The sequence below is a fragment of the Vanacampus margaritifer genome, chromosome 19 (genome assembly GCF_051991255.1).
Source record: "Vanacampus margaritifer isolate UIUO_Vmar chromosome 19, RoL_Vmar_1.0, whole genome shotgun sequence".
Lineage (NCBI taxonomy): Eukaryota > Metazoa > Chordata > Actinopteri > Syngnathiformes > Syngnathidae > Vanacampus > Vanacampus margaritifer.
The window spans coordinates 11510979-11530483 of record NC_135450.1 but is presented as its reverse complement, the minus strand read 5'-3'; the positions used below and the strand labels follow the sequence as shown (position 1 = coordinate 11530483).

At 40.5% G+C, this 19505-nt stretch overlaps 2 protein-coding genes across 11 annotated transcripts in view; one reads left to right on the top strand and one right to left on the bottom strand.

The window, feature by feature from the left end:
- LOC144039634 (dynein regulatory complex protein 1-like) overlaps positions 1-19505 on the top strand; it is a 281634-nt gene that overhangs the window by 13836 nt on the left and 248293 nt on the right. Inside the window, exons 14-17 of one of the 3 annotated variants that reach the window (XM_077553191.1) lie at positions 3676-4188; positions 5908-6111; positions 10567-10662; positions 16503-16567. The gene's annotated coding sequence lies outside the window, so the exon portion shown is untranslated. The remainder of the gene's footprint in view (positions 1-3675; positions 4189-5907; positions 6112-10566; positions 10663-16502; positions 16568-19505) is intronic. The other 2 variants (XM_077553192.1, XM_077553193.1) reach the window with 2 other exon arrangements.
- otofa (otoferlin a) overlaps positions 1-19505 on the bottom strand; it is a 63604-nt gene that overhangs the window by 6126 nt on the left and 37973 nt on the right. For 2 of the 8 annotated variants that reach the window (XM_077553184.1, XM_077553180.1), the window contains exons 7-43: positions 18766-18904; positions 18592-18646; positions 17655-17786; positions 16016-16078; positions 15372-15456; positions 15091-15250; positions 14811-14997; positions 13937-14123; positions 13461-13684; positions 13293-13401; positions 13010-13196; positions 11324-11444; positions 10875-10975; positions 10551-10641; positions 10305-10421; positions 9953-10105; positions 9398-9590; positions 9207-9331; positions 8993-9127; positions 7059-7220; positions 6804-6875; positions 6427-6546; positions 6199-6360; positions 5921-6083; positions 5265-5434; positions 4791-4820; positions 4568-4705; positions 4420-4495; positions 3992-4137; positions 3700-3834; positions 3214-3351; positions 3018-3145; positions 2717-2887; positions 2446-2606; positions 1800-1942; positions 1646-1734; positions 456-554 (exon numbers count right to left, since the gene is read on the bottom strand). In XM_077553184.1, the coding sequence (XP_077409310.1) occupies positions 456-554; positions 1646-1734; positions 1800-1942; positions 2446-2606; positions 2717-2887; positions 3018-3145; positions 3214-3351; positions 3700-3834; positions 3992-4137; positions 4420-4495; positions 4568-4705; positions 4791-4820; positions 5265-5434; positions 5921-6083; positions 6199-6360; positions 6427-6546; positions 6804-6875; positions 7059-7220; positions 8993-9127; positions 9207-9331; positions 9398-9590; positions 9953-10105; positions 10305-10421; positions 10551-10641; positions 10875-10975; positions 11324-11444; positions 13010-13196; positions 13293-13401; positions 13461-13684; positions 13937-14123; positions 14811-14997; positions 15091-15250; positions 15372-15456; positions 16016-16078; positions 17655-17786; positions 18592-18646; positions 18766-18904 (4867 nt within the window). Of the gene's footprint in view, positions 1-201; positions 301-455; positions 555-1645; positions 1735-1799; positions 1943-2445; positions 2607-2716; positions 2888-3017; positions 3146-3213; positions 3352-3699; positions 3835-3991; positions 4138-4419; positions 4496-4567; positions 4706-4790; positions 4821-5264; positions 5435-5920; positions 6084-6198; positions 6361-6426; positions 6547-6803; positions 6876-7058; positions 7221-8992; positions 9128-9206; positions 9332-9397; positions 9591-9952; positions 10106-10304; positions 10422-10550; positions 10642-10874; positions 10976-11323; positions 11445-13009; positions 13197-13292; positions 13402-13460; positions 13685-13936; positions 14124-14810; positions 14998-15090; positions 15251-15371; positions 15457-16015; positions 16079-17654; positions 17787-18591; positions 18647-18765; positions 18905-19505 lie in introns of all 8 variants that reach the window. The other 6 variants (XM_077553181.1, XM_077553179.1, XM_077553185.1 and 3 more) reach the window with 4 other exon arrangements.

Here is a 19505-nt window from a genome sequence, read left to right as displayed (position 1 = left end):
AAATGTTTCATTCACATCTCAAGCACAAGGAATACATTTCCCACAGACGTGTTTACAATAAGGATATGGTTTGGTCCTGACTGTTTTTATTGTCTTAACGAGGAAGGTGCGTGCCTGATAGGAATTCAACACAGGAAGTAGGATAGCGCGGTAAGGGATGAAGTCAAACGAGCCATGCGATGGAATCTTGTGTTTTTTTACCCCCTGACATAGATGTCAGACATCTTCTCCCCTGTCAGGAAAGCATCGTCCTCTAGAATTACGTCATCAGTGTTCCAAATAATAACACGAAGCTCAAAGCTGCACACAAGCAGAGACACGCCACAAACACCAAAGACGGACGCACACGCGACAAATGGAAACAGAACAAAAAGTAGTTAACTGCAAACAAAACAAGACACACAGCTCGGGATGCGGCCGGCGCCACTTGCTTGGCTGCATCCCGCTGTACGTACCCCCTCACAAATATGTCACTGGACTTTTCCCCAGTGAAGTAATCATCGTCCTCCAGTATTACTTCGTCTGTATTCCAAATAATCACCCTGAGCTCATATCTGGTAAAGGGAGGAGGAAGGAACACATACACATATATACTGTATATACATGAGGAGCTTATTAATAGTAGGAGGGAAAAAAAACCCTTGTTCAATTAAATTTTCAGCTGGAAAAAAAATAGGATTATATCAACATGAATACCTGTGCTAAAAAAATAAGTTATATTTTACTTAAACAGTGAAACAAAGGGGGAAAAAATTATAAAAAAATAATTATATGATTTTAATATTTCTAATTTTGTTCAAAAATAAGTTGGAACAACACAATTTTTCTTATTTAAGTAGAATTTTTTTTATATTTATGTATTTATTATTGAATGTGTTCACATTATCTTTATTTTATAATTTTAATGTATTTTTTTTGATTTTCATTAGGGATGGGCAATTGGGCTGATACTCATCTTTTTATTTCAAGGTATCGGTACTCGTGAAGGCAGCCGATACCAGCATTTTCCGATCAGGAACTAAAAATTAGAAGAATGAAAAAAATTGTGAAATGTTACATATCAAAAGTCCTAGTGGTATTGGTATCGGTGACTACTCAAATGTTGGATACTCGCACTAGTATCAGTTTGAAAAAAAAGTACCGAATGTCCCTGATTTTAAGGAATTATTTTTTGGTTTTATTTCCATAAATTATTTCTAGGTTTTTTGGAACAAGATAAAAAGAAATACATAAAACTTGTGATAGTATCGCCATCCCTTCCTGCCACCAACTCAAATTAAGTGTAACTTCAGTTTGATAAGATTTATACAAAAATCTCTTTTGTATTACTAGAAAATGCTTTTTAATGAATAAGAGCACAAAATGTAGCTATATTTAAAAAAAAAAAAAAAATCGTTATATGCTATTTTTTTCAGTGAACATTGTGATATACTGTAACATTAGCCACATGATGCTAAATTAAGCTAACATTTAATTGTAATCATTTCATTAAAATGCAAGTATATAATTCAATTAACTTTGGTACAATACCTCATCGTTGGCAATGACGAAGCCAAGAAATCATCCCGCACTCAAACTATCTTTCTGTTTATTCAGCAATGCATCAGGCATCCCACATGCTGCGTTCAAAACCCACCAGGCTTACCTTTTAGGCTTCCGTGGTGATATCTCAATGGCGGGTCCGGGAGCCGGCGTGTCCATAGGAAACATGTCCACCCACATCTCGATACGACCCTTTAAACATGTGGCCACATCTGTCAAACTGAGCGCACTCTTTTCAAGATTTCAACACGTCTTACCTGCTCGATGCCCGGTTTATCCGGGTTCAGCAGGGGCCTGGTCTCCACGTGTTCCGGAACGAGCCGGCAGCCAATTCGGGGGATCTCCTCCCAGTTGTTTAGCACAGTCAGCGCTAAATGCTCCTCGGTTTGCTTCTTTAGACCTTTCGTCGGAGTACAACCAATACATTGGAATGACTTAACTCATTCACTCCCAGTCATTTTCACTGAAGCAACCCCCTTTGCTCCCGACTGTTTAACTGGATTTTGACTGATTTTGCGAGGCCCACAGAATATTGGGTTATATTGCTATAAAAACATGGAACCTACCAAAAGAAAGATTAGAGTATCTTCTTTCATCAGCAAAAAAATAAGTATATTTCGATGTTTCCGTTTTGCAGCAATTAGCATTAGAATATAGCTAAATTTCATCAATATTCACAAATCTGTTTAAAAAGTGGGGGAAACAGCTTGTTGCAACATGGCCCTGCTTGATCTCTTATACTCTGCTGCCACCTGCTGGCTGTTTTCGTAATAACTACCATTGCTTCAAGCGTTCTCTTTAGTTCTGAGACTGCATCAAAGCCTTCTGTATGCTCGAGGATAAAAAAAAACAACAACATAAAAAACTTAGTTAAAAATGACACGATGCTTAGTTATGTCGTACCGTTTTCATCCTCGATCTCTGTTGGTCCTACGAAGATTCGCTTGGCCACCTTGACTTTCCCTCCCGGGCCATACTGAGGTGGGGCAATCTTGCCTTCCTTACACAGCTTTGCTAGGATCTGGCTCGGCTTCAAAGGATCCCGCCAAATATTGTAGCCATGGCTAGTGTGGACAAAACACTCAACTCAACTCCTTTGGCAATACTTCCTTTCCACCATTGTTTTGTTTCTCAATCCACACAGTATCTGAAGCAAAGATAAACGGACGCTTACAGGGAGTAGGCGGCTGAGATGCCGCAGGTCGCTCTGTATTTGCTGTAGAAGCGATTCTCCAAGTCGATCTTGGTCTCTCCGATCAGGTCATCCGTGCCGACGAGATCCCAGTCGTACACGGAAACTGTAAGCATGGACTCTATGGGGAATTTGGCTTCGATGTCAAATGACCTGCAAAGAGAGATGGACAAAGACATGAGGAGGGACAAACATCTGGATTATGGATTTAGGCTTCACACAAAATGAATAGCTCTAATTCTACATGACGGCCCAATATCCAAATCTGGTGTGACTGACTTACTTGCCAAACACGGGATTGAGCTGTTTGGAGATGTAGTTCTCTTTGTCCTTGACCTCGGATTTTCCCAGCCTGATGACGACATACGGGTCCGCCTTCCCATTGATGTCAGCGGGATGAAGATCCGTGGCCTGAAGACAACGCCGATAAGATCACTAAAGTTGACATCAATTTTGATTGCAATTAGCAGGCAACGTACCCTGACCACATACACCCGGACGAGCACGTTGATGGGGTCGTTATGAGGGATGCTCTGGAACATGCCCATATTTGGATCGAATCCCACGTCTCTCGTAATCTCCTCAGACAATGGGAGCTTGTACATGCACAAGGAACCCTGGATAGGGAACATCACGTTACAAAATGAACCGTCTTTTTTTTTTTTTTTTTTTTTTCCCAGGAGAGCTCAGTATTGTTCATTCGATTTGACATCATCATTGCTCTCCTTTTTTTTTTAAAAAAAACAAACAAATAAATTAAAAAAATTTAATAAATGTTTTTTTTTTCACGCACACACGCACACACACACACACGCACATACACATACTCACCCACATACAAAAAAAAAAAAAATATATATATATATATATGTGTGTATATGTATATATATATATGTATATATATTTAAAAAAAAAAAAAAAGAACCGTCTTTGATTCGTAGCTTCTTTCAAACGGCGCAAATAACCTTAAATCGTCCAACAATCCGGTCATCATCCAGAGCGTGTTCGTCGTCGTCTCCAGCTTTGCCTCTGTACAGGTTGAAAGTGTGCAGCCAGTCTTCAAAGTTGCCGTATTCAGTCTCCAGTTCCTTGTTGTACACCTGCAAACGTCCAACAAAAGTGAGTATTTTTTTTATCTGTAGAATTGAATTGATGAATTGAATGTATGGTACATGACAAAATTCTAAATAAAAAAAGGGGGTTCCCCAAGGCTCTGTTTTAAGCCCCATATTGTCGCACCATTGTTACAGTACATACCATCAACTCGTCCACTTTGGATTTAACCGTTCGTTTCTCGGCTCCGTCCGCAGCGTGACCCTTCTTCTTGTCCTTGGCACTTCTCTTCTCCTTGCTCCTCTCTCTCATCCTGGAGCCTTTCCGAACAAGGTCATCACATTTGATATCTGAGCGGAGGGTTGAGTGGATGTGGAAGTGGACAAGGTGTTTTCAATGAGGTGAGGTCGTATTTGACTGAGACTCTTTGAATGTCAATCGCCATGACAAATGGATGAGCTTTTTTATATATATTTTTTTATTGTAATGCGAGTATGGCATGTGAATGAAATGACAAGTAGGCGGTATCTGCTTTAACAATCACCGTTTCAATCGAGGCTTAATTTACTCTGCATGGCTAATTTCGGATACACTGTACTACGTCATGGCAGTGTAAAGTTTCAGCTTCGTACCTGCCGCCTCGGCCGCAATTTCCAGGTCTTCTCGCTCCTCTGCTTCGGCCTGCGCTGCTTCCTGAGCTCTGAGGGTCTAAAGAGACATTTTTTAAATATCCTCATGCATGTTGAAGGACAATATTGGCTGACGTGGATGCACACAAACCTCTTTCAGTGTCTCTATGGAAGCAAAATATTTGGACCACCAATCCAGCACACTCTCGTCTGTCTCATCCTCTTCATCCGCCGCTCCCTTCTTTTTCTTTTTCTTCTTCTTTTTCTCTTTGTCACTCTCTTCTTCAATCTATTCAAACAGATTAGAAATATTTTAGCACTTATTGTATATTGATCATTTTATAAGCCATTGTTCTGTAGGAACAAGCACTTACCATGTCAACTTTCACAACCGCATCAGATGTCTATAAATGGGGATAATACATAAAAAACAATTCAGGGATGAATAATTTATGCAAGGGAATGACTAGCATAAATACAGTGGTGCCTTGATTTACGAGTTTGTTTTTTTTTTCTTTTCCAGGAGAGCTCAGTATTGTTCATTCGATTTGACATCATCATTGCTCTCCTTTTTTTAAAAAACAAATAAATTAAATTTTTTTTAATAAAAATGTTTAGTTTTTTTTTTCTCTCTCTTTTTTTTTAAATATATATACATATATCTACATATTCACATATATATATATATATATATATATATATATATATATTTTACGAGTTTCTTGAAGTCCCGTATTGGCTCGCAAAAAAAACACAAAAAACTGCACTTCTGCTTGTAACTCTAAAAACGTGTAACTTGGGGGCACTCTTAAGTCAAGGAACCACTGTAATTGACTACTCGTGCTTACAGCATCTAACTTGACACACGTGTTCATTTTCCGAACGGCGGGTTCAAGGGAGTCCATGTTGACGACGATTTCGCCTGCGGAGCGGGAGAGAGTGCGCGAGGAAACGCTGGATGAGAAGCCATGCTGGGAGCCACCATTGGTCAGGACCATGTAGCCGTTCATTAATTTAGCTGAACAGATGGAGCCACCCCCCCCCCCCCCCACAAAAAAGCAGGAAAAGGGAGCACAAGGTGGCAGGAGGGCACAAGCGGAAAGTCGATGCAACATGTGAGAGAGAAAAAGAGAGAAAAGACAAGCAAAGGGGAAATCATTAAAGCATAAAGAAGGCCGACAGTCCACACCATGCAGCAAAATTAGAAAGTTAGTGAAGGATTTTTTTTTTAACAAGGCTCTGATGACATGTTGAATTGGTGCAGTTTAATACACCCCATTCTGTGATTTTATTTAATTTTTCATCCTACAATATATAAAACATTTGACAAAAGCTCGAGCAGAAAAAAATTGTAAAACTGTATGTCAATGTCAGACCAAGACCAAGGGCGTTCCTCAGGGCTCTGTTTTGAATTCCCTCATTTTTTTCTTATATGTTATATTTGAAATCTTTCAACTCTGTAAACAGAAACGAATCCATGTTTCTTTTCAGTGATCCTTTGTACCTGCGCTGCCCCAATTACTGGACGTCTTGTCAGGAGCGCAGTAGAGGAAATGCCTCAGACATGTGACCGCATGTGAACCAACCAGGGTGTAGCGACCGAATGCCCTGCAGTCCACCACCCTAATGTTGAGCGGAGGGTGGAGGAGCTCATTTTCAGGGAGGTCCTGATGAGAACATTAAAACAAAGATGAGGTACCACCCCCCCCCTTTTTTTTTTTTTTTAAATCATTATTATTATTATCTGTTGTAGTTCTATCTTTAGAGAACAATAATACTCACCACCTCAAACCATTTGACCAACGTGCTAAAATTCGGGTTCTTCTTGTAATTTTGGATGAGGACGGACTGAACGCCTCTGCCAGCGCACTCGATGTCCACACGGGGTCGATCCACCTGGGCCAGGTTAATCCTCTTGAGATCCCTTAAGCCCCAAAATAAAACCTGAACCGGATGAAAGCAATACCTTAATATGTTGAAATAGAATTCAAAATGTTAAATAAATCTCACCTCAATTCGGTAGCGACTCAGGACAGGACGGATCCCCAATGGAACTGCGATAATCGGGCCTCGCTCAGAGTCTGTAGGTCCTTCGAGGGGTGGAAGGTCAGCCGTTCCTCCTTGACCAATCTGGCGAGGGTTCAGAGAGGATATTTCATGTAAAGAGTTTTTGATACATTGTGGTTTACGTGTGTGACATCACAAACCAATCAGTTCCTATAAAATGGGCAGGATTCATACAGAGAAGATAAGATATGGTGTGTGAAGTAGTTCTTGATTTTGACAAAGCAGACGGCTGGTTTAAAATAGTTGGAAAAATGAATATCTCAAGTGGGTAACGAGGTCATTACGGAAGCGAGGTTAATGGGATGAAAGGAGAAGAGCACCTTTATCTGAGGAACGGCAAAGTTATGGACGGCGATCAGAGCTCGTCTAATCTCCTCGCCATCGAAAGGTATCTGGAAACGGGTGGTTTCACAAGAGAGGGAAAAGTGAAGGGGGACACCCAGAAGTTCATTTCAAATGGAAAAACAGAGCTTTGAAAACAACAGCAGGTCAAGTCCTAGTCAAAGATAAACATGGAAAAGAATGGAAGATGATGAGAAACCAGTCATCCCAAATCATTTCAGGTTGTGACGTACCTGGAGGAGCTCAAAGGCGGCCAGCAGTTCTCCAGCAGTGCAGTTGCCTCTGTAAATCTGAAAGTACTCCAGCTGGGGAGGAAACCTGGGTGGGCCGTAGTGCTCGTCGCACATCTTGATGGTGGGCTTGGCGAATGTCCGACCTATGAACTCTGCCTTGCCCTGGACACGGCATCATGGTATAATGGACGGTGGGAAACAGTCACAAGGGACAAGCGAAGGGAGTTAGGCCAGGATATGGGAGGGTGCAGTTTCCACTGCGACCCTCTTGGTGGCAGTGTTGGTTAGATGCATGTGGAAAGTGAGTGGCTTGCAGACAAGTTTAAGTGAGTGAGAAATAACTGGAATTTATGGTAATTGATTGGGACAAACTGGATTTTTTCAGGGGAATAATATTTTCTTCTTTATTTTGCACTGTACTACTTTTGGGACGTTACACTGTATGCAGGGATGTGATTTTTCCGCTAATTCGCGGAATTCCGCTTTTTTTTTTTATCTCCCCCCCAAAAAAAAAAATCCGATTTTTTTTTTATTTTTTTATTTTTTAGTAGTTCATTGTGTATGCACATGACTCCGACAGATAACATCTTCTGCTATAACAAAGACATTTGTGGTATGCTCTAATATGAGTTACTTTTCATTTGGTCATGATACAATTATTTGTTCATGAAATTTGAACTCTTCAACATTATTTATGTGTTAACTTAGTAATCACATTAGTTAGATATGATGATATTCTCAGTGATAGTTTTTAAAAGCAAAGGCAGTCCAATGTTTTTGAATGTGACTGATTTTGAGTTGACTAAAACTGCCATTTTATATGGGATAGTTCAATATACATTGAAAATTTATGCTGTTGTTTTGTCTATTTCTTTGTCATGTGAGTGCATTGAAAGTACTTAAAAACACGGACCCTGGACCTAGCTGGGTGCCAGCGGCCCCCAGACCCCCGGCTAAATTTTCAGATAATTTCACTTTGGTCAAATCACATCCCTGTGTATGGTCAAAATCTTTATTATCCTTAACGCCAATGCAAAGATTCAAACTTTAAATATTCCTAAAATTCACAATTTTCCCATGAAAAATGATCTCTTACAAATGTTCCATGATCAATGTGGTAGTAAACTCAGGGTTTCTGCAGACGTCATCAAATCTAATTGAATGCATTTCAGTGCCATTTTAATGCAACAGTAAAAGTAATTGAATGCCCACATAGTACTTGTTTACAATTTCAAATCGTAATTAATCACATGATTTCCATAGTTAACTCACGATTAATCGTAAATTAATTGCAAAGGTTTTACCCCTAGTTTTTCACGCTCTTGTTAATGAGCAATTTTCCGCCACTATGTGGCATTAGTGTTTCATTTAAGACGTTGGTGACAGGAACAGTACATTTTTCTTTTCAAATTCAGAGCAATTGCTATTCGGAACAGGAAGCAACTCGTGGACTCAGTCCGTTTTGTTGATTATAAATTACAGCTAGTCACCAGTCCCCACAAATACATATATATTTGATCACATTATATTATTTCTAAATTGTGTTATAGTGACTCCGTTGCACGATATTGTAAAATAAAGCATGAACAACAATTGTATTTAAATTTATAATCCCTCTTGACATCGTATTTAATGCTTCTTAATGCCATTTAAGGCTTTAATGTGTGCAAATTCCATTTAAGGACTTTTAATGCTTTATTTTATTATTTTTATTTTAACGAGCCTGCAGAAACCCCGATACTTCAAGAGTTCGTATGACAGACTCCAATTCAAACGGGTGTGAGGGTTTAACACTCTATTTGAGCACATGGGGCAGGATGTGGCAGTGAGGTGCACAGAAGGTCAGAACAAAGATGGAGAAGGCAAAAGGTTTTCATGAGTGCAAAGAGTTGACCGTTGTTTTTCCTCTCATGTTCACCGGGCGTGAATCCTACCACCGTGTCTTGGTCGTAGATTTCCACCACGATGATTGGCGGGTCGTCTCTCAGCTCGCTGGCCTCTCCAAAAAGCTCCACATCATCAAAAACTAGCAGCTGGTCCCAGGTGGGGCACAGGGTCTCGCTTAGAACCTGTAGTGCATGATTGCATGTTGATAAGTGCCTCATAGAGGACTTTATGAAGAACGTTTTTCATATTTTCTTTATTTACCTCGGTGACCTGACTATGCGTGGAGAAGAAGACTCTGGCGAAGGGGTCGGAGAGGCCGCTGCTGTCGGCGGCGAACAGGCTTCGCGCTTGGTACATGTGCGCTCTCAGCTGGAAGACCTGCTTCACTGTCGGGCATAACAAAAACATCAGCTCGAAAGCAGCTTCTCGGAAACACCCGAGTGCGCACTTACTGTCATACACAAGGCTGACAGGTGGTACGGAGTGAAGATAGGCGGCCGGTTTAGCGGTTTTAACCTCCTCAAAACCGCTGGGAAGACCGCTCAGGAATTCTTTCCTTTGCTTGTTGAGGCCGAGCCACAAGTACAACTCCAGCTTGGCCTGAACGGTCCAACCGGCCGGGCCGAAACCCTTTTTACCAGGCAGCTGTGGACACACGTCAGAAGCGAGAGTAAATCACTTGGGATGGAATTAAATTCATTTAATAGTTTCCAGCCTTCTAAAAAAAACATGAAAAGAATGAGAACTGGCAGAGGGAGACAGGATGGGGAAAGCTGATGGGTCGCCAAGCACTGCCCCAATTTCTTAGGTAAGAAAAGGAAAACAAGGGAGAGGAAGTGGAACTCGTAAAGTGGGGGCACAGCGTGAGATCTGGAAAAAAAATGGCATAAAACTAAAACTACCTTAAAGTTTTGAGTCTAAAATTGAGTCCCCCACCTCTGACAAACCGTAAATCAACTATTAGTCTTCTTGCAGACTCAAAAGAAGGCGTGTCAGTGACAACATACCTTAAGAAAGACCGCTTTGACTTTCCCACAGTCTTTGCCCGTCTCCTCGTCCACGAGCGAGTAGAGGATGTCTTTCGACGGAATGCGGGCGTACGCGACACGTTTATTGCTGCTCATCATCCACACGAAAACATCCGGGATGCTGTGTTGCGGCTGGACAGGAAACATTGAATGACTTTGATGAGATCGCAACAACGCCGATGAAGGTCGTTGGTGAGCTGGAGTCTGTTGAAGGTCTCTTGAGCATTATTGTGATTGCAAAAGCTGAATTTGGACCGAATGTATCGGTTTTACAGGTGTACGTGATATTATGACTTGTGAGTGGGCTTTATGGATAATTTTAAATGTAGACCTCGTCAGCAAGGAAGCGAAGCCTCTGCAGGAAGTGCTGCACCAGCTTTAGCTTGTCTTTCACTGTGTTCCTCTTCACCTGCGTCCTCATCTGTCTGGCCTGCTGGCCCGTGTTGTCCTGCAGCACACACAGTGCACAACCGTCACCTCTTATTGGCTGTCTGAAAATGCACTCATTTTCTTTATTTTTTTTCTTTTCTTTTCTGGAGACCAGAAAATAATGCAACTCATTTTCAACATCCGTTACCATTTCTCTCATGCAGGACTTGAGTCTTTCCCGATCCAGTTTGGTTCTGCCCGCCTGGTTCAAATCCTTGTTGGCCAACGTCACAAACCGACTGGGAAGAGAGCAAAAACATGTACGGTAAAAGTAAGACCATTTATGACTCATAGTGTCTCTCTGCCAGATCAGAAACAAGATAGCTAAAATTAGTACGTCTAAAACTGATACAGGTGCTTTTATATAGGGTAACAATGTCAATTCCAAACTCCACGTCCAGTAACAAAGTACTCCATTACTTTCCGCCACTGCGCGACGGCGACATGTTTGAGTGATGGTATTGCCGCTGACCTGCAGCCAATGCTCAATTCCTCTAGAACTCCCCTAAGTCGACGTTCCGGAAAGGCCTTCTCTGTCTTTATGATCTCCTGAACATCGTTTACGCCCTCCTCCTGCACACACAAACACCAAACAGGATAAAAAAAAAAAAAAAAGAAATAAAGAAAAAAAAGAAACACCAAACAGAGAGCAGCCATATGTGACACAAAATGTGAGATGAATTATTATTCTCTTCAGTGGCTAGTCAATTGCCAGAAGTGGTCCAAAAGTACCGTCATTACTAGATCACGGGTCACTGGCTGAATTATGGGCTGTAACAGTTATTTTCGGCCCACTGTGATGTCTGAGTTGAGCTAACAGGCGTCCATCATTCTGATTACATATCAGTATATAGAGTAAAAGCCTGCGGAACAATTTGAACCATAAATAGGGATAAGCCGGACGGGCAAAAGCGTACTAACCAGCTTGTCAGCAATCTTGTCCATCATGTTGGAGTTGTACAGTCGCCGTTTCTGGTCCTGCCACCAGCTCTTGATGTACACGCATGGTTTCCTCTCAAAGTAGGGAAGATGAAAGTAATTCCTGTTGGAGAGGAAAAATGTGTCAGTGGTATTGTTTGGATCACTATCGCTTTAATTATTATTATTATTATTTTTTGTCTAAGGGATTAAGTTGATCTTTTAATCATTTAGATTACAATGGAATTCATTCCCACAACCTAGAATCTAATCCATCTAATCAATTGTAGTGAAACTAGAACCACAACACAAAGTAAATGTCTTTTTCTAACGTCTTACATCTTTCCCCATGAATTAGTCTGATGACTGGCAAATGGACAGACAAATAATTACAAATACAGCACTTTACTTATTTTTGTTACTAATTTTCTCTTGTCAACAAACGATTCTAAAAAAAAAATGTCACAATCCCGTCGTATTCTGCCAACCAAGCAGTAGCCTGCTAGCTAATAAATGGATTCATGAATAAACAAATATGGTGGTGCTTCCATTAAAAAATGTTTTCAAGAAAATTACATATGATGTTTTAGTCATTTTGGTCACTATAAAACTGCTTACCCTAACCTACAATCAAATATGGTCAGGTCCTACTGTCTTACGTCTTAATCAATGAACCAGGAAGTAGCCTGCTAACTAGGTTTTGAATAAACAACGTACGACAAATACACAAACGTGCATATGAGGTGTGTCAGAAAAAAATCCAAGACACTTATGTTCATGCTTCACTTATGTTCATGCTTTATGGTTATGTACTCCGGTTATGTATTTCTGGACTAAAGTCTTAGAAAAACTTTCCGCTATTTTGGACTGTAGGATACCTTTATCCCCAAACTTGTGTTTGCTAGGTGACCTAACAACAACTGACTTACCACATAAACAATTTCAATCTACACTTGTAGCCCTTACTATCGCTAAAAAAACAATTCTTGTTAACTGGAAAAATAAACAAACTCTGAATATCGACCAATGGTCTAACCTCCTCATAAATCACATTTTAATGGAAAAAATATCTGCCTCAAATAAAAACCAAATATCAAAATTTATAGAAACATGGTCTACGCATTTAGAATTTTTTAACCTAATTCTGGTTACTTAATTCTGTCTGTTAGCGAGAGCCACCACATCGTGATAACTTACATTGATGTTTCTGCATTTGGCAATTTATTATTATATTATATTATTAGTATGGGATTTTTTTTAATGGGCTTTAGGTGAACTGATGAATACACACACGCTCGCACGCACGCATGCACACACACACACACACACACACACACACACACCCACATACAAAAAAAAAATATATATATATATATATATATATATATATATGTGTGTATATGTATATATATATGTATATATATAAAAAAATAAATAAATAAATAAAAACATTTATTAATTTTTTTAAATTTATTTGTTTTTTTTAAAAAAAAGGAGAGCAATGATGATGTCAAATCGAATGAACAATACTGAGCTCTCCTGGAAAAATAAAAAAAATAAAAAAAATTAAAAAATCCAAGATTGGTGTCAAAAACGCTACATTTCAAATTGGAAGTTTACTAGAAGATTTTCTATTTGAAGTAATTCCCCTGGAAGTCCACCTCTTCCAAAAAGAGTAGTTGATCTGACCTGTCTGTGATGACGGGCCTCATGAGCGGCGTGCAGGAGATGGACTCCAGGTCGCCTTCCTCATCGCCCTCGTCTTCGCTGGAATTTTGGATGAGCTCGTTGTCCTCCTCGTCGCTTTCGCCGTCCTTCTTCTTCTTCCTCGATGACGACGGCTTGCTCATACCGTCTATCTGGTTGCCATAGTTACCTTTATTGGGGGTGTATCAGCACATTGCTTTTCAGGTTCAACCTTCATCCTTTTTCTTTTAGCTTCAACGATTGCAAAAGAAAGCCACTACTTTACCAATTGTGATTTCAAAAGTAATCGGCTTGTCGCCAATCTTTCGGTCAATCATGGTGGCCTCCAGGAAGGCTCCAAAGAGGAAGAACTCCTCCATCTTGCCAGTGGCGCTCTGACAGGAAAAAAGGACATGTTGCGGCAACATTTCCAGCCACATCACTTTACTCTCACCTCCGAGATGTTGGAGACAGAATCGATCTGCACTTCGGTGGAGCTGAGGATCTCCGGGTTCGTCGTGTCCAGGATCTCCACGGCGACGGACAGCAGCAGACGGGCTCGGAAGGACACGCCCTCGCCCAGGCCGTCGTTCAGGTCCTGGTGCTCGTCCATGAGGGTGTACTGCCGTGTCGAGCCGTACATGTTGGCCCAGGCTGGACCCAAGGTCGGCAAGAACCCTGGATAACACGGTTCAGTTTTATTTCTTCCAATACAGTCCATCAGTTGAATGAATTCATTTGGTAATTCGCCATTGATACCCAATTGACCATCAGACCTTTTAATAGTCCTCCGTTGACTTCATTATTATCCCGTAATGGGGATCGGGTGGCTCATGGAAGCGCTAATTAGCACACGGCAACTAATCAATGCCCATTTGCAATTAAAGCGTTTCGGTTGCCCTCCCCTCGTAACCCTCCCGTTTGACCTACCTTTGTCACCATCGTTGGATATTTTTCGCAGGTCAATGAAGTGGGTCCCGATGGCAACATCATTGACCTTATCTGAGTCACGGATTTGGACCTTCATGCGTTTACAGAGCGGCGGGAAGAGTTCAGTGAAGACGATTTGTTCGTTCCAGATGGGCTCATAACTGCTTTTCTGCACCGAGGTCTTCCCCTGTGGGGACGGTACGTGCTTTGAAATCGGAGGCAGAACATCTAGGACTGCTACGGCAGTTAATATTCAGACAAAAGCAGTGGGACACTTCAACTGCGTGGACCGGTGGAATGGTCCAAAAGATTCAAGGGGTCCAATCAAATCCTTGAAACCCTGGAGAAGCCACGGGGTCAAATTTGGCCCCTATAAATTCTGCTACTCAAATAACAAAGACCTTTTTTTTTTTTTTTTTTACAAATTTAACTTGAAAAGTCCAGAGTGCCACTTCTGACCCCTGCATGGGGCCATCTAGTGGATGAATATTGCACTTACATGAGCCAAAGTGGTGGTGACAAGATGGCTGGCAACATGCTGTTTTGTTGAGCTGGAAATCAATCCAAACAAAACCATCAGATGGTAAAATTGTGTTTTTTTTTGTTAATCTATTTCATATCATGTTGCAGAATGCCTAGGAGTATGTTTTATATATATATTTTGATAAATTAGCAACTCTGAGCTAGTTAAAAAAAAAAGGGTTAAAATTGAAAAAACATATATTTTCGTGTTCAGTGAACTTATAGCAGTCATTTAATGTATAATTCATAATTTTCCAAAGAAGAAAAGGGTTCTTGGGTTCTCCAGGGTTAATTAGCAACTGATCAAGAGGTGTGTCCCAATACTTTTATCAAGCATGCAGTGTCCATTTACTTTCTGTCCAGAAAAGTGCACTTGAACGTAAGGATCCACCAGGTCCCGATTTTCTCCAATAAAGGCCTTTTTAACGTTAGCCATGATGTTGGTGTTCATCTTAGGAAGGCCCTCGGCACGGTAGACTTTCACGTAGAATCTCGCCCATTGACGCTCCGCCGGAATCCCTTCGGGGAGTAGCAGGTTCCTGAAAGACAGAAAGGGAACGCATTGGAATCATGTATCCAACTTGATTTTTCATTACATCGAATCGGTCACGGAGATAAATATTCTGGCCCACCCCTCAATGTCATCCTCATCCGTCTCGTTGGCCTTGTGTGGAGTCTTGATGTTGTCGCCTTTGCCCACCACGGCGATGTCGCATTTCAGGTAGCCTTTGCATCCCGCTGTGATATCGACCGGGTCGGACAGGATGGCCCACTTGTGGTAGAACTGGTGCTCTGGGTTTGACCAAACGACATTCTTCTTGGAGCCAAATAGGGAACTTCATTCCAACGTTCCCAACATTCCCAATCCAGTAAATCTGCATACATGTTTTGATATTCATAGTTTGTAGCCTACCAGGTTGATGGTAGACAGTCCCGACGTCCATCTTGAAGGTTCCCACCAGTGTTCCACTCCGAAGAAGGTTTTTCGAGTGAATAACCTGAACGTGGAATGTAGAATCAAATATTAACACAAAATGCTGAAGAAATGTTTGTTTTAGGGATATGCTCATGTTATGGATAATTAACTCATTTGCTTTAAAAAAAAAACTATAAAAACGTTCAATTTAAAATATTGCCATGGTCCCAAAATCGTATTTATACGTTTTTATTTTTATGCTAGAGCATACAGAAGGCTTTTTGATGCAGCCTCTGAACTGAAGAGAACGCTTAAAGCAATGGTAGTATAAGAGTATAAGAGATCAACCCAGGCCGCATTGCAAAAAAAGCTCTTTGACCAAGTATTTTAAACAGATTTGTGAATAATGATGAAACTTACCTATATTCTAATGCTAATTGCTGCAAAACGGAAACAGATAGAAAAATCCTTTTTTTTTTTCCTGATGAAAGAAGAGACTCTAATCCATGTTTTTATAGCAATAGAACAATATTCTGTGGGATTTGCAAAATCAGTCAAAATCCAGTAAAACAGCCGGGAGCGAAGGGGGACTGAATGAGTTAATGATTTTACAGTAATAAAGGTTGAGAGGTGATCCTTACCGAGAGCTTAATGATCTTATCAAACATGACATCAGGGGGGACGTGGAAGTCGAAGACAAAATACTGCAGAGAGAGGAGAAAATACGACGGGGGGGGGGGGGGGGAGATCATTTCATAAAATGTTAGCGCTCAGCAGACATCAATACATCGTTCAATGGTAGAATTGAGCGGATAGTAAAAACTGTGATGGCGATCTTTTCATGATAGTGTCAGTACTGACGCGGAGTGTGAAGAAAGTCAGTGCGGTAATCACATTTATAAAAGAAGCCAAGCAAGCACATGAGTCTATACCACCTCCTTTCATAGCGCCATCGATATCCATGAATGATAGAAAGCTCCACTGAAGGGTGAGAAAATAGTCTGGAAAGCTGTGAGGGCCATTATCCTGATAGGTTTACCTTTCAGTTTGTGTGTCCGCGGGGGGTTTTGTCACGGACAAAAGAATCGATAGCAGACAAACTCTCACTTGTTCGTCTTCTCTCCACAGGACTCGGATCAGTGTGACACGAAGAAGCATCTTGCAACGAAAGCTCGTTGGGGAACTATTCAAGGGTGAGGTGTTTTGCATTCATGGATGAAATATATTTTTGGGGTTGACAAGGGCAGGCATATCGAGTTTTTCTTCCACTTTTGTATTAGGAGGCAGTTGTTGGTCCAATCCTCTTTTGTGCTTAACTCATTTGCTCCAAAAAACGTTCTATTTTAAATCTTGCCCATGGTCCCAAAAACGTATTTATACGTGTTTAATTAAAAAAAAAATTTTTTTTTTAATGTTAGAGTATACAGAATGCTTTGATGCAGCCTCTGACCTGAAGAGGTCACTTAAAGCAATGGTAGTTATTACAAAAAACGGCCAGCAGGTGGCAGCAGAGTATAAGAGAAAAAGCTATTTTCCCCAGTGTTTTAAAACGATTTGTGAATAAAGATGAAACTTGGACATATATATATATATATATATATATATATATATATATATATATATATATATATATATATATATATATATATATATATATATTTTTTTTTTCTTGAGAGCTCATTCGGTAATTTTACCAATTTGACATGCCATCATCACACCCCCCCCCCAAAAAAACTTGGATAAAATGGAAACTGATAGAAATATACTTTTATTTTCCTGATGAAAGAAGAGGATCTAATCGTTGTTTTGGTAGGTTCCATTTTTTTTTATAGCAATAGAATACAATATATTCTGTGGGCCTTGCAACATCAGTCAAAATCCAGTAAAACAGCCGATAGGGAGCAAAGGGGGTTGCTTCAGTGAAAATGGCTGGGAATGAATGAGTTAATTTGCGTTCAGTTTAGTTCACTCAAGCTACTTGTTTGTTTTATTGGCTTCACATGAACGGTCATTCATATTTCCATTTTGGTTACTAGTTAAACCCTGGTGGAGGTTGCTCCAAAATTTATCGCATGTTTATTGCAGCCAACGAAAACCCATTACCATGTTCTCGGCTTCTTAAGTTGGTCCTGTTGCGCCTGTGAGGATAAAATTTAATTCCCTGACAAAACAATCAATGATTCGTGTTTTATGGCAGCTAATCACGCAGTCGGTTTATGGCCGTGGAGACCATTTGAGTAACACTGGAAACGTTTATCCTGCCAAGCATTGGAATCTCACCTCGTTGTAGTAGGGGCAGTTGGTGGACTCCTTCATGGACGTGTACTTCTTCTCATCGCCGATCTCCACGCACACCACGGGGTCCATGTTGAGGCCAATAAGCTGGCGGGCCTCGATGATGGTGATGCTAATCTGATGGGAGACGAGAATTCGTCAGCGTTGACGCGCCGCGTAAAGGATAGAGGGCCGACCAGCTGGAACATCGGCGTCTTAAATAAATCACACGAGTCATTAACCTCAACATAATTTAATGACCCCCCCCCCCCCCCGATTCTTTGCTTTTCCCAGACTTCCATTTAACGACGACATCTCCCGAGGCTAAACTAATACTACATTTGAAAGACAAAGCCATTAGGAGCTCAAGGTATCTTCCTGGTATAATTAACCTTTAAATAAGATGAGAGGTAGACATAAAGGCTGGACTGTTTACAATAACATGCAATTGCAAGGTAAAAGTTTGCTGCTGTGAATCATCTCACTGGTCTCATGTGATGCATTTGTAGAGACCAATTTAACATTACAGTAAAAGGAAAACGGATGCCTTTTTTTTCATTTCACTCTCGGGCTCTTCCTGAAAGTTTGAAGGTATAATTGACTTTGACGCCGTTGTGGGAGATACCAATGGGTAGCTGTAAACCTAAATTCTGTGGCTGTCGGGAAAAAATATTCCATAATCACTACTTTACAGGAAATCTAAAAAGCCAAAAACATTGTATTATTGTTTGTACTCACAACTCTGAAAAGTCAACATTAGCACAGCCACTAATGTTAACAGCATCAGAAACAAAAGAGACAATTCTGCCTGAATAGACACTTTTCTCCCTAATACAATTGTTTTTTTTAGGCATATTAAAGAGTTTTAGACAAAATCAATATACTGTATGTGTGTAATGCTACTTAAAGATACTAAGCTAGCATGTTAGCCATGCACACAAACCTGGTAATCCACTGGTCGTCCAGAACTTGGTTCCATCTTAATATCTGGTTTGGACCTGAACAAATGAGCGCAAAGATTTTTGTTTCTTCATTAAATAAATCCATTTGTATTTCACTTCATGCTAACATCTGTGTTTATATCCAATGTGTTTTGCATCGCAGTCAAAGCTGAGACCTCTTATTGGAGATGTTGGTGGTGACAGCAGTGACAGACGCCAGCGAAATGGCGTCCGGTTCCAACATCCCAGCGAGACGCATCGCCTTCTTGTCCAGGTCCTCCATGTCGAGCACTGCCGGCTCATCCGAGGTACAACCTGTGAAGTAATTTTTTTTTTTTTAATAAACAGCTTTTCAAACTGCTGTCACAAAACAAACAAATACAACTGAATTAAAAAAAAATTTTTTTAAATTTTTTTTTTGGTGATAGGTTTGTTCCATTATTTATTATTGCCGTTTGCCCGCGGCTAATTTCATCATGTAGCATTGTATTGTCACATAAAATCTTCCTTTAATTCATTGGTGAAGTTTTCTCGCTAAGATGTTCATCTGAACCGATGGAGAACCGAACTCAACTGTACCAAAAATAGAGGAAAAAAATGTCCCCAAGTGGAATGCCCTACAAGTTTTTAAATAAATAAATAAATATACCTATATCTCTAAATATTTTAATTTTATTAAGCCCATGTCCCACTGAGAGATGAACGTTTTTGACACTAGTGAACGCTGATTTCATTTGAGGGTTCCTCAGGGTTTGTTCAAGGTTGCAAACATTCCTAAATGTTCTCTCAACAGTCTTAATGGTCTTTCTTGTCCCAAAATGTCCTTGCAACAAGACCATTAAGACTGTTTAGGATAATATTAAGACAGGTCAGAGAACGTTTAGGAAATGCTGCGACCTTGAACGAACCCTGAAAT